The sequence below is a fragment of the Siphateles boraxobius genome, unplaced genomic scaffold, assembly GCF_051911475.1.
Source record: "Siphateles boraxobius isolate OS27281-9 unplaced genomic scaffold, OSU_SipBor_1 16, whole genome shotgun sequence".
Classification (NCBI taxonomy): Eukaryota; Metazoa; Chordata; class Actinopteri; order Cypriniformes; family Leuciscidae; genus Siphateles; species Siphateles boraxobius.
This window is the reverse complement of record NW_027508766.1, coordinates 7509686-7524522: the sequence shown is the minus strand read 5'-3', so window position 1 is coordinate 7524522 and position 14837 is coordinate 7509686. Positions and strand designations below refer to the sequence as shown.

At 44.4% G+C, this 14837-nt stretch overlaps 1 protein-coding gene across 4 annotated transcripts in view; it reads right to left on the bottom strand.

Annotated features, from left to right (window-relative positions):
- Positions 1–477: 477 nt before the first annotated feature.
- arid3c (AT rich interactive domain 3C (BRIGHT-like)) overlaps positions 478–14837 on the bottom strand; it is a 103346-nt gene continuing 88986 nt past the window's right edge. For all 4 annotated transcript variants that reach the window (XM_077231368.1, XM_077231369.1, XM_077231370.1 and 1 more), the window contains 3 exons: positions 7201–7488; positions 5034–5123; positions 478–3830 (listed from right to left, as the gene is read on the bottom strand). In XM_077231368.1, the coding sequence (XP_077087483.1) occupies positions 3661–3830; positions 5034–5123; positions 7201–7488 (548 nt within the window). In that variant the 3' untranslated portion in view covers positions 478–3660. The remainder of the gene's footprint in view (positions 3831–5033; positions 5124–7200; positions 7489–14837) is intronic.

Below are 14837 nucleotides of genomic sequence, written 5' to 3'. Positions count from 1 at the left end.
TATTCATAAAAGAATCAAGAAAAACGAATTAAGCAGCACAGCTGTTTTCAACATTGATAATAAGAAATGTTTTTTGAGCAGCAAACTAGAATGATTTCTAAAGGATCATGTGACACAGATGAAGACGAGTAATAAGGATGAAAATGCAGCTTTTCATCACAGGAATAAATACATTTTAAAATATATACAATATTTTTCATTGTAATACTATTTCACTATATTACAGATTTTACTGTATTTTTGATCAAATAAATGCAGCCTTCGTGAACAAGAGACTTTAAAAAACAATATTTTCTGACCCCAAACTTTTGAACGGCAGTGTAAATAGGCATCCGGTTGTTCCTTCTGTGTTTTTATGTTCAGCTTTGTTTGCCTTTTAAAAAAAATTAAGACCAATATTAAATATTAAACCAATATTAGACTTTTTTCCAATAAGACTAATAATTACAGCAATTATAAGAAAAACTCAACTGGACATTAAAGTGGAAAGCAGTACTTTATTTAGTCAAAGGCAAAACAAACAAACAAAACAAAATCTTTCACCAGTTTTTTCTTCTTTTTTTAACCCCTGAGCACCACAATCCAGCTTTCCCATAATGCACTGGATTTATCCAAAGTGAATAAAAGGAAAATAAGCTTCATACATAGCGTATAATAGGATCTAAAATCTACCAGCATAGCATCGTTGACATAGCTAAACAAGGTAAACAACATATAATTGTGAATATTTTTTTCTTAACCTTTATTAAAATGATAGTCTTTTTATGAACAAATGTTCGTCATCAGTAAGCCTGTGAGCGTGGTTTCGTAAAAGCTTTGGTTATGGAATCACTCTGATTCATGTTTTTGCTTCACAGTCAGCAAGCACTCCAGAGTTCGTCCAGGATTTGCTCTAGAAATAAGAGCAGTATCTTCATATGCTGATCAAGAGGTATATTACATCGAACAACAGGAATCAGACAATTGTGCATTGATTGTGCCCTCTGTAATTCCACATAAATATAGACTATTTATTTCCATTAATCCTTGCACCTATACAACAACAAAATGATGGTCAGGTTTTCTTTAATCGTTAGTTGTGCTAAAAGTCTGGAAACTGCTATTACATTCTTAAATTGCCATTTGTGCACTGAGACTAATCGAATATACAGCTTGGCTTTTTTGTGTGTGAACATTTTGATCCAAGTGGATAAAATCAAGTTTTTTGTTTGAGATTAAAAGCTAGGAATGACAGTATTGGTTGGAAATTGTCAACCCAACAACATTGTCACATCTTTGGTATTTGCAAAAATAAGTCATGTTCTGAGCATGTCTCCATATTCAAATAAAGAGAGCGTGAAAGAAAATAGTGGATTTTTTGTTGTTGTTGTTGTTTTTAGTTAGTTTTGATTTAGATAAGGTTATATATTTTTTGAAAGCCACATTATGTTGTGAACAGAAATGATGACTCAAACACTGGCATTAATGGAACTGCTGCAAACCATGAGCTAAAACACTTAATTAAATGCTAAAGGTTGCAGCTTAACTTAAGATATTTTTTTATAAGATGTTTTCAAATCTAAAACAAACATCTATTCAAATTATAAAGAAGAACCTCGATCAGATCAATATTGAATCGATTTGAGCAGTTGTATACATAAAATAGAATTCTTCTGGTATTTTTATTTCCCCCCGTGCATAAAAAATGCCACTGACATAAACGAACAAGCAAAGCAAATGATGATGTGTTGAGCCCAGTGTGGTCCAGCCTCTGGTTTTGCAGCACAATCCACGCAGGCAAAAGCGAATTTGGACCAGAAAAGCTATGATTAAAAACTGGCTGCTGTGAATATGTTGTTGGCACAGAGTATAACAAATGAGGTAGATGTGTGTTCATTATATATTTCCCTTCTTTGGTAAAACAATACAAAATCGAAAAAAAAAAAATAATAAAAAAATCCAGTGATTTGTTGAAAAACAAAACAAAGAAAACATCAATTTTAAGTGGCTTTACAATAAAAATAATAGAAATGAAATAAATGAGGTATATCTTGTTTTCATAATCTATTATCTGTGAACAGGTTTGCAGGATTTGTGAGGTATTAGGCTGTAATATGACTTTTTTTTCTTTAAATAAATGTGATGTTGCTAAAAGCACTGAAACAGCCCAAGATTAAACATGAAAGGAAGAGAATAAAAATAATAATAAATACAACTTGAAATTGTCTACTGAATTCTAAATAAACTGACACAATAAAATCCTCCCATTTCCTTATCAACAGACAAGAGAAGAAAAAGAAATAAAAAAAAAAAGTGTGAGCAAAAAAAAGGAGAACAGAATAAAGGACGAGAGGTGAACTCTCAAATGCAAGTGCATTGTTGAAAACTTGATGACAATTGGATTCTATTCACAACAGAGATCCCACCTCATGAACTGATGCCTAAGATGAGCCACATTCAGCCTGTTCACGGCACATAATCTTCTTCTCAAGAGCCTCTCTTTTCTGGTTTAAGTACTCAAACATTTTTTTATGATCAACGTTCAGCTCACAGTCACACGTCACAATATTGTTTGACCCCCGACTTCTAAAACCTGTATTAACCAGTGTGACCCGTTCTTCCGTCTACTAAACCATTTAATGAACACTTAAAACACTTTGCTGTAAAACCCAAGCTGAGGTGGTGAAAAATCATTAAACATTGTCGACAAGTGTTCCCCAAATAACTCACTAATCAATAGAATATATTTTTTCCACGGCCACAGGCCAAAACCAGTCATGAGAGAATAAAGTAGACTTAATCCTGTCTGCTTTCTTCAATATCAAGCTATACATGGCTGATCTTCCACATAGGGCAAGCATTCATGATTCTCTCAGTCTTTTAAAGATTGTGTAGATGGATAAAATGATGTTTTTTCTTTCCAAACATAAATTTAAGCATTGATACAGTAAATAACTTTTCTCCCTGACAATTTGTATTCAAGTTAAATGGGATGTGCTTTGCTTAAAATCAAGATATTAATATTTCAGCTTGACTGAATTCATTATGGGGACTTCCCATTGCTTTTTTCTGATAGTTTGCAATGGCATTTGATATGTGTGATGGTTGTGATAAAATGGCATTGATCTAATAGGTTGCTCTTATTCTCTTTGGTAATAGCTGATAATAGCTCTTGGTGTTTAATTCAAGAATGCAACGAGTAAAGATGAAGAGGAAGGACTCCTGTGCCAAAAATTAAGGATCTGTGTAGGAAAGTGAAGAATCTTGCTTTGATGCAACATTCAAGCAGGCCAGCGCTCAGTCTGAGGAACATCCCATCCCCTCGAGCGTCACACCGCTCCTTGTGTTCATGGCATTGTCACGCAATACGTTTTAGTCTCTCCACAATGAATAACACGTCCTCAGAAGAACAAAATTACAAGCTGCAACTTGCTGCATATGGAAATGTAACGCATTTCAAATGTGCGGCTATCAGCTGTAGGTGCTCAGCCTTTCATTTTAATGGAAGTTTTTTCGGTGATGGACACTCCTTGTCCTGATTGCAGGGAGAGAGTTAGAAAAACAGTAAAAAGTGTACATTGTACATTGAAGGAGACAGAAAAAACTGGTCCAACAGTATGACCTAAAGACCCTGCCTTATCTGACGTCGGGGGAGAGTTGAGTGAGAGAGGTGTTGTGGGCTCAAGGGGAGGTGGCTGGTCCGTGTGAGGAGGCGGTGGAGGAGGAAGAGGACGGCTGCATCTGGGTGCTGAGCCCTGGGCTTCTGCTCTTTCCCTGAGAGCTGTGTTGGTGATGGACTCGCTGGCTGCCTGGCATGAAACCAATGGCTGGTTTACGGGCAAACAAGACCCCTGGAGTCAGCAGACAAATATTTAGTTCAAGTTAGATTCAAGGAATATAAACACCAAAACCACCCTTACATAACACAACATCAGCAGTTCACTTACTGGATTAATGTGTTGTTGCATTAAAATATATTATTATGTGATAAATATTATAAATTATTTGTATTACTAATATTTCATGTATAAATCAGAACACGTTAATCTAAAACATTTTATTTGTAAGTGGTCCATCTTTCCTACAAAAAAATGACAACACCCCCTTGTTTCAATATTTTTGTTGTAAAATTTTGTATTAGCACAATAATACATATGCATATTGAAGTATCTAATTTTTTGTTTAAATCCATATGGAAAAAAAAATGAGCAGAGCTCACTAAAGAACAGCTAAGATATTGAAAAGAGATGAGGACAATTAAGTAAACATTTTATTTTTATTTACATGAATTTATGCTATGTGAATCAAATTAATCACTTAATAGCATATATCAACATGTTCTGAGAATATGTGCCCAAACTAAGATAATTTCAGATATTATTATGGCAGGCAAGTAAATTATGGAATAGACATTATAAAAAGCGGCTTTAATATTTTATTTTTTTGCCTCTGAACATAAACTTGTCACTGGCATTCCGCTTTTTTAACTGAGTTTTTCAATCTGTCCGAAGTAGACTAACGTTCTGTTCACACAGGCCTATGTAAACGTCACATCTTTGTTCAGTGTTATGCACCACGACAGCAGGATTTAAAAAAAAAATATATATAATTTTTTACATGTTAACTGGTTAAATTTTTAGCCCTAGAAAAATCTTTTATCTGTATGTTCAAGGGCTGTACATCATTACAGGGAACAAACCTTCAGTGAAAAAAAGGACGCCACTTCAACTTGATCTCCTGAACTGTTCCCTGCAAGCTTATGAGCCATCTTCTGGTAATTACTGTCTCTCGCACATCAGGCACAAGCACTGTATCTAGCTAAGGCGGAGGGCCTTTCTCTCGGGCACGAAAGACAATAAGCTCCATCGACCTCCTGGCGCCCAGGCCCAATTTTAAGATATTTAACTTTTTTAACTCTATTGGACTTGCCACTTCATTACGATGGATTTTATAGCAAAGACATCAAATTGTGTGGAGGACTAAGCGAGGGGGTGCTGCTATAACTTATTGAATTTCCTGCCTGCAATTACATCAGCAAACGGCGCTCTATTTACCTGTGTAGACAACCCCATTTATTTCTATTGACATGTTGATGCTGCTAATGCCGTTGGTAGACAGGTTCAATGCAGTCTCTTGTCTATCATCTGTCAAGAGAGGAGCCAGAGAGCGAGGAAGAGAAAAACTCAATATGAGCATTTATAAAAGGAACACAAGAAGCAAGAGAAGCGTGCCACCAACTATCGGTGATAACTCATGAGTGACAGGATAAGGAGGGGTTTATTAAAAGAGTTTAAGGGGGGAAGGGAGGTGATAACTGTCAAAAAGATGGGGCTTTCACTTCTCTAGATAGGGAACTGCACAGAATGTCTGTGTCTTAAACATTTCTTCACTGCGATCAAACATTACACACAAAGTATTCAAGAGAAATACATTGAAAGGATAATTCTCCCTAAAATGAACATTCTCTCAACATTTACTCACCCTCATTCAAAACCCATTAGACTTTTGTTCACCATCAAAACACAAATGAAGATATCTAATGAAATCTGAGTTTTCTGTCCCCCCATCGAAAGTCTATTCACCTAAAACTCTGCTTCAAAACATTCATAAAGAGATCAATTTGAATCAAGTGGTTTCTTCCAAGTCTTCTGAAGAGACATGATCATTTTATATGATGAATAGATTTAATTTATTATTTTATTCACATATAAAGATTGATCAGCAAAGATAAACAGAAGCTCAACCTTACTTGTTTGACGCACGAGAACGAACCTCATTGGTTCTTGCAGATCGAGTAAGAATCATTGAGCTTCAGTTTAGCAAATTTTAATGCTCTATGTAGGTTCACAGATGTTTATATGTGAATGCAAGGTTTAAATTTGATCTACTTATCATATGAGGTGATAATTTCTCTTCATATTTCTTGGATTAAACCGACCGATTCATATGGATTTACTTTACAATCTCTTTACAAACGTTTTGAAGCATCAGAGTTTTAAGTGAATAGACTATCAATGGAGAGACAGAAAAATATCTTCATCTGTGTTCTGAAGATGAACAAGTCTTATGGGTTGAAACAACATGAGGTTGAGCAAATGACAGAATTTTCATTTTTGTATGAACTATCCCCTTTAAGTAGCAGACCATTTTAGATTCATTTTTTGAGTCAAAAAGGGGATAAATCACACATGGGGATTCCTATTTCCAAAAAGTTAGCATCTGTCAGGACTTTCAGTTTTTACTCTGTCATTACTTTGAATACTTCTGTGCAGGTTACACAAAATAACATTTAATATAATCTTTAAATTGCAGAGTATTTCTGTGTGAAAGTCCTGCTCAGCATTACAGACCTATGCTACATTGTCCCACCATATAACAAGGCTCTTGGTTTTGTGGGTGTTATAAGAGTAACAGTCACGTAGAAGACAACAAAACATTACTCATGACCAGCCTGCAATCATGACACAATGTCATTAAGTGATGAAGGTGCACTGAAATCATTAACATCAGACAAACGGTCCGACATTAATCACTTTTCTTTATCAGTAAAATTTCACCATTTATTCACACCTAATTAAATAGATGTTTGTTTTTTGAGAATGTCTCAATCTCTAATCATTCTCTTTGACACAGGAGACACCTTATTATAGTGTCATAAAATAAAATAAAATAAAATGTGTAATTCATAAACAATTATTCATAAATAAAATGTTTTTCATAAATTCCTCCAGTATTGTTTTGTGAATGTCTCAATCCTCTCTCATAGGTGACCCTTTTCTAAGTGTCATAAATAAGTAAAATAAAAATGTGTCATTTATAAATTATTCATCAATAAAGAGTTATTCATTAATTACCTCAGTTTGGTGAGGGAAAATTGGAAGGTAAATGTTTTGTCATGCTATGTGTGGCAGTCAAACCCGAGGGCTTTTCCAGCTGCTGTTGGCTATTTGTGATCCTTACTCAACCTAGAGTAAATAAACTCCTCTGCCCTAATCTACATTATTTGACCCATAACGCCCTCTCTCGTCTCACTATTGACTCGGTCCACAGGATTTTATGGGTCACTCTAGGGAAACACTTCACTTTACTGCCATTTATATTAAATTTACAAACAAGTTTTGCGTCATACTTTCTTTACACTAAATAAAAATAAAGAGATTTTTTGTACAAACATCCAGGACAAAAATATGTGAGAACCATCTTTGCATTCCTTGCTCCCACCTCTGTTGTTCAGTTTGATGTTCATGGGTAGCTGGGTTGCCATGGCGAACAGATTCTGCTGCAATGCATGCTGCATTATCCTCTGCTGCTCCTCTGCCATGAGCATCACTTTCTTCTCCGGTGGCTCTCCAGACTCAAGCTTCTCTCGTAGCTGCTCCAACGCGGCCGCCTGGACGGCTGCTGCAGCTGCAGCCTGAGCCGCTGCAGCCTGGGCCGCACTGTGGTGGTGGGCCAAGGACACAGGGATGCCCACCCTGTTAGTCAGGCAGCTGGACAGCATTGAGTCCTCTGTGGGGCAAGATAGCATCATGAAGTCTTTGTATATGCGACTATAAGACAGTACTTCTCAAATATTTTCAGGTGGCAGAACACTTTAACAGCAAACCAAAAATAGTGGACACCTAGTGAGGGAAATAATTATTTGATCCCCTGCTGATTGTGCAAGTTCGCCCACTTAAAAAGAAATGAAGGGTATATAATGTTTATGGTAGGTTTATTTTAATGAATAGAGACAGAATATCAACCAAAAATACAGAAAAACACATTATATAAAGGTTGTAAATTGATTAGCATTTAATCGAGTGAAATAAGTATTTGATCCCGTACCAACCAGCAAGAATTCTGCCTCCCACACATTGGTTATGTGCCCATGTGGAACACAGATTAGTCCTGTCACTTTAAGAAAGCACTCCTGATGTCCTAATGTCAGTGGACACGTGTCCACAGAATCTGTATCTTCCATTCCAACCTCTCCATCACCATGGGCAATAACCAAGAGCTGTCAAATGTCAGGGACCAGATTGTAGACCTGCACAAGGCTGGAATGGGCTACAAGACCATCAGCAAGAAGCTTGGTAAAAAAGGAGACTTTTGTTGGTGTGATTATTCAGAAATGGGAGAAATACCAAATGAAAAGGCAATTGCCCTCGGTCTGTAGCTCCATGTAAGATCTCGCCTCATGATCATGAGAAAGGTGAGGGATCAGCCCAGAACTACACAGGAGGAGCTTGTTAATGATCTCAAGGCAGTTGGGACCACAGTCACCGAGCAAACCATTGGTACTACGCCGCAATGGATTGAAATCCTGCAGCACCCGCAAGGTCCTCCTGCTCAAGAAGGCACTTGTAGGAGCCCGTCTGAAGTTTGCCAATGAAAATCTAATGATTCAGAGAAGGCTTGGGAGGAAGTGCTGTGGTCAGATGAGACCAAAATTGAGCTCTTTGGCATCAACTCAACTCGCCGTGTTAGGAGGAAGAGAAATGCTGACTATGACCCGAAGAATACCATCCCTACAGTCAAGCACGGAGGTGGAAACATTATGCTCTGGGGCTGTTTCTCTGCTAAGGCTACAGGACAACTTAAATGTATTAAGGGGCCGATGGACGGGGCCAATTTGCCATCAAATCTTGGACGAGAACCTCTGAACACTGAAGATGGGTCGTGGATGGGTCTTCCAGCATGACAATGACCCAAAACATACTGCCATGGCAGTGGAGTGGCTCAAGAAGAAGTACATTAAGGTCTTGGAGTGGCGTAGCCAGTCTCCAGACCGTAATCCTATAGGAAATCTGTGGAGGGAGCTGAAACATTGAGTTGCCAAGTGACAAAGAAACCTTAAGGATTTTGAGAGTATCTGTAAAGAGGAGTGGACCAAAATCCCTCCTGAGATGTGTGCAAACCTGGTAAACCAACTACAAGAAACTCCCTGGTTGCGTATGCAACCCACCGTTCCCTGAAGGAGGGAACGGAGGACGTAGTCGACGGTCGACTGAATTGGGATCACGCTAGGGAGCCTATCATCTTCGACTACTATTGAACGAGCAAATGGAATTTGGCGTGCGTGATTTGCATCACACACTCCGCCCCTGCGGCGCGGGTATAAATACGGAAGTGGATGCACGCACTAGTTGCTTTTCGCTGAGGAGCCGAGAGTAACCCGGGGTCAGCGGTGGTCCAGCGGTAGTGGCAAGGGGACTACGTCCTCCGTTCCCTCCTTCAGGGAACGGTGGGTTGCATACGCAACCAGGACGTTCCCTTTCAGTCGATAACGTCGGACGTAGTCGACGGTCGACTGAATTGGGATCACCCTTTGAACACGCCACTAACGCTGCCACCTTCCAGTGCCTAATCCAAAGCCTCCTGATGCCCCCGCAAATTTAAGGCGGGGAAGGACAGGGCTTAGGCCAGGGAAGTCACTGCTGTTCCTACAGGACCACTGGGAAAGCGTTCCCCGTACATTGGAAGGAAGGGACGCTGCGGAAGCCACATCCAACCCAGAGGGAGGTAAGGTGGAAAATACACATATGAACTGGGCGGAAACCGGGCAGTCTAACATATGGAATGTCACTGGGGTGGCTCCAGCCTAAGACGGGGGAGACACACCGGACAGTGACGGCAGAGAGACTCTGCCGAGGGAAGACACGGGCTCGCCGCAGGGAGCCGTATCGTGGAAGAATACACATATGGGGTCGCCGTAGGGACCGCAACATATGGACCCAGCCTAACACAGGTTCCACACTGCTTACGAGTGGTAGGCCTAACACCAGACGTTCCGCACGTCCGACGTCGGAGGGGTGTGGAGGAACTCAACAGGGTTCAATTTTAAGGGAACTCAACTGGAGTAGAAAGGCGCACGTATCCAGTCCATAGGAGGGGAATGGCGCAGCAAGCCGACACTTGAACCGGGCTCACGGTGAAACTGGCTTCGTGAGAAGGGAGCCCACGGGAAGCAACGGTTCAACTAGGTGTCGTCCAGCCCCCAACTCTAGAATCTGTTTAGCAAAGCATATCGTCAACGCCCAGGCGGAGCACTTTACACTCATCATAGAGGAGCTCAACACCTAAGTGGACATGTTGCATCTCGGATTTTTACCGAAATGAAGGCAAGCACTAAGTGCAACTTTGCATGGAAACAGCCTCCCCTCTCTGCTGAATTCCAACAGATATTTGTAGAGCTGGTCTGAGGTCTATGGCTTGCGTTCTGAACACGTCCAAGGGAACGGACAGAGAAGCCAGGGCTGAATCTGCCTCCTCCAGGGCAGCGCTTGCAGGCTCACCACCTGCTCATATTACGGGAGAGGTAGGAACCTTGGGCACAATCCGAGCCGGGGTCTCAGCTTGTGAGAGTTAGCCGGCCCAGACTCCAGGCACAATACGTTGACCGAAAGCGAGCAAGTCCCTACCCTCTAGTAGAGACCACGCGAGCAGGAGAACTGATATAACAGCATTTTTAACTCACTGCCTGCAGTGGCTCAGGGGCGGTCTCTGCAGTGCAGTCGCACCAGGACAAGGCCCAAGAGGAAAAAGAGGGACGCAAGGATTTACAAGACCTTGCTCCTCAGGAACCTGACGATCAGAACGTGCTTCTGCACACTTCTGCAACACAATGAGCGTCATTTAAACACCGAGGCAACATCATTTTGAGGGTGAAGGAAAACAGCCTACTCCAACCCATTTTGCAGGAAAGAGAGCACTGAAGTGATCGAAAGCTTTCAGGATCTCCTCTGGAGAGAAGACGCACTCAACGACTAGGTTCCACTTCTAAAGGCGTAAGCACGCTACCCATTTCTAGGGGGTGCTCGCAGAAGTAATGGTAACTATCACATGCCCTGTGATAGCCACCTGAACCTCCGCGTTCAGATGTAAGAACGCCCGGAATCTCCGGGGGAAGAACGCGGGTACCCTCGTGCCCCGTCCCTGAAAGAGTTTTCAGGGGAAGTCAGGAAGGCTGTCGATGGGAACCAGGTCTAGTTGGGCCAATAAGGGGCAACTATGAAGACCCGTTCCTCCTGACTTAGCACGTAGGTGCAAGTGACGGGCGCAAAAAGACAGGAGCGTTGCTCAACACAACATGTGAAGATCACTGGGCTTCAGGAGCATCTTCTGCTCAGCACTTGAGTGTGACAAGTTCACTGAGCTTCAGGAGCATTCCTGCTCTACACCTGAGTGTGATAAACTCACTGAGCTTCAGGAGCATTTCTGCTCAACACTTGAGTGCGAAGAACTTCACTGAGCACCAGGAGCATTTCTGCTCAGCACTTGAGTGTGACAAGTTCACTGAGCTTCAGGAGCATTCCTGCTCAACACCTGAGTGTGATAAACTCACTGAGCTTCAGGAGCATTTCTGCTCAACACTTGAGTGCGAAGAACTTCACTGAGCACCAGGAGCATTTCTGCTCAGCACTGCGTGTGACGAATTCACTGAGCTACAGGAGCATTTCTGCTCAACACCTGAGTGTGATGAACTCACTGAGCTACAGGAGCATTGCTGCTCAACACCTGAGTGCGATGAACTTCACTGAGTTTCAGGAGCAATTCTGCTCAACATGAAGTGTGATGATTTCACTGACTTGAGCAGTCGCAGGGCGACCATGAGTCGCAGTCACTTTTAGAAGGCTCACTGGGGTTAAAAGCATTTCTGCGGGCCCCGGGGGCAGCTGAGAGCCAGTGTTTGTCCAAGGGTAGTCCGCTCGGTTTACACAAACACTGGCGGAAAGATGAAACCGGGGGGGCAACTGAGCGGCCCCGGAATGGTCACGACCCAGCTGGACCCAGGGGATGGAGTCTCCACTTGCCCTGGCTATAACTGTTGTGAGGCTCGATGGCGGCACGATTGAGTAAAGCGGGAGGAGTGGAACAAAGCGTCCTCAGAAGCGTCTGACTCCAAGGAGGAGGTGACGGGTGAGTTGTGACATGCAGGGGAAGCTTGCGCAACGGTCGCAATGTCTAACAACTCGAGGCACAAATGCCCGTATAGTCGGGGGTCGCCCAGGCCCCCGTTAAAACACCCCCTTTGTACATGGCCCCTCTGTTGAAGAGGGTTTGGCAGCAGACCGGGATGAACTATAGTCGCACAGGGTGAGCTGCTCTGCCACGGTCACCTCGGGACTCGATCATGAAGCTATCGCTGAAGCGGTCACATATGGAGGAAGCCAAAGGCTGCGACTACCATATACCCCAGGAGCCTCTGAAATTTCTTTCAGTGGGACCCTTTCTCACTTCAACACCAGCTGAACACATTCTCATTGGAGAGACGTGTTAGACCGAGTCCCTCTCCAAAACTGAAAAAGAGATACTCAGCCCGTGGGTGAGATTACTCTCTTCCAGTTGACCTGAAGACCCAACGGGCTCTGGAGCACTCGAGGGAAGGACACTGTACTGATACTCCACCCTTAGACTCAACACACAGGATGGCCTGCGGTGCGGAAGGTAGAGATCTGAAGCACATGTCTTTCAGGTCGGAGCTGCAGACCAATCTTGGGCCAAGATGGTCACGACTCACCACCTAGTAGCACGAAGAACGAGTTTGCAACTGGCCTTCGTACCGGCTGGAGGAGCGACTATATCAAATCCTTCGCCAGCAGTTTAAGATAAGCACGCACAAGTCAGGAGCACTGCTCCACACTCGGTGTGATGAACATCACTGAATTTTCAGGAGCACGTCTGCTCAACACCTAATGTGATGATTATCACTGACTTGAGCGGGGTAGCCGAGCCTGAGGTGGGGCAGCAAAGTAGAGATAGTGGTGTTAGTGTGCAGTGCAACACTTACCTGTCTCCACTAGCGGCAGGGGGACGTGAGAAGGCGGATGACCGGGTCCTCGAACGCCCCAAGCTGCCTGCTGGCGACCAAGGGAAGCTGGGGGATGTGAGGCTATTACAGGGTCACAGACTGCCAGACTGGTCCACTTGGGACTCAGGAATAGAAAATTTGCTCTTTTTCTGAATATGTGGGTACCGCTGACCCCGTTTTTATAGGGGCCAGCGGCGGAACAGACACATACATAACAAAAAACTCCAGCCGGTCCTCCAACCAGCCAGAGGGAGTGGATCGGCGACCAATCCACGAGCAACTCCTCCATCCCTGAGAGCCCGTCCAGGTTCAGCGTTTTCTTTTGCGCTGATGCTTACCACCTGGCTTGGCAGTGCCTGGAGCAGGCTGGGCGCCCCTTCCGCGGCCGGCTCCACGCCGGAACCTGGGTGAAGGCTGCTGAGATGGTCCGGCGGGAGCTGAGGCGGCTGAAGGCGGACGCCCTCGGCGATGAACAGGCGGAGGATCTGACCTCGGCGGGCGGGTGAAGGCAGCAGCGTCCCTCCGAGGCAGGATGTGCCGGATGGCCTCCGTCTGTTTCTGAGCTGTAAAGAACTGTTGGGCAAAGTTCTCCACAGCGTCGCCGAATAACCCAACCTGGGAAATGGGAGAGTCCAGGAACCGAACCTTGTCCGCTTCTCTCATATCGGCCAGGTTGAGCCAGAGATGGCGCTCCTGGACCACAAGTGTGACATCGCCGAACCGACCGCGCGAGCTGCAACCTTCGCCGCCCGGAGGGCGAGGTCAGTTGCAGTGCGGAGCTCACCCATGAGCTCACGGTCCGAACTACCCTTGTGCATGTTCATGAGTGCCTGGGCCTGGTGGACCTGGAGCAACGCCATGGCATGCAAGGAGGAAGCGGCTTGCCCACGAGCTTTGTAAGCCTTGCCCGTAAGCGCGGACGAGAACTTACAGGCTTTAGAGGGGTGACGAGGATCACCTCTCCAGGAAGCGGCCGCCGTTGGGCATAACTGCATCGCAACGGCCCGCTCCACCGGAGGGATAGCCTCGTAACCCTTCACCGCTCCCCCATCAAGGGTAGTGAGGGGGGAGGAGCTACTCAGGCGGTTTCTGGCAGAGAAAGCATAGCTGACATTTCCGGATCTGGCTCGGGCAACACTGGTCTCCCGGAGGGAGGCAGTGCAGCCGAGTCGTCATCTCCAGAGTTCAGCTCCCCCTCCGATGCTGCAATTGACATCGTATCCCCTGGAGGGGCCCCAAATGACACGGCTGGCCTGTCCATTACAGAGGGACCAGCGGGATCAATGGGGAGCTCCACCGGTTGCGGTGTGAAAGAGGAGTGAGGGACCCACGGGGCCTGGCCGGGCGGATTACCCCTCACTGTGATCCTCAGATCACCCAGCTTAGACGGCACCCCAGTCTTTCTCTGGGAAGGTAACCCAGAGGAAGAACAAGGGCGGGGCCCAGAGGTGGGGACTGCACCAACGCTTTTGACGAAGGCGAGTCTAGATCTCAACACCGAGATGGTCATGTTCCCGCAGTGAGAACATGACTCATCCACGAAAGCTGCCTCGGCATGCTGTAAGCCCAAACATGCGACACAACTTTCGTGACCGTCAGAGGGGGATAGTGCCAGACCGCACCCAGAAACGCACGGATGGAATGGCATCTTGAAAAAGACGCACTCACACCCGTGTTGCTCTTTTAGGAAATGGGACCGTCACCAGTGCCGGAGCACACAGGGAATGACCGCGGCAAACACTGAATAGTCTTTCAACCAACAGTGAAGCACTCACTTCTCGCCCTCTAACCAACCGTCAACACACAAACAAACAATAGAAATTTGATGCTGTTAAAACAGCAGTTGAGAGCTGAGAAGCTCGCGATCACCGCTGCACCACGCTGTAGAACACCAACACTGGAGAGGTCTTCCTGTAAGAACACCGACACACTCGCTCGTTGAATACAACAGCACTCTTCAGAGACATCAAAGACGAACGGCTCCGAAGCGAAAGGCAACTAGTGCGTGCATCCACTTCCGTATTTATACCCGCGCCGCGGGGGCGGAGTGTGTGATGCAAATCAC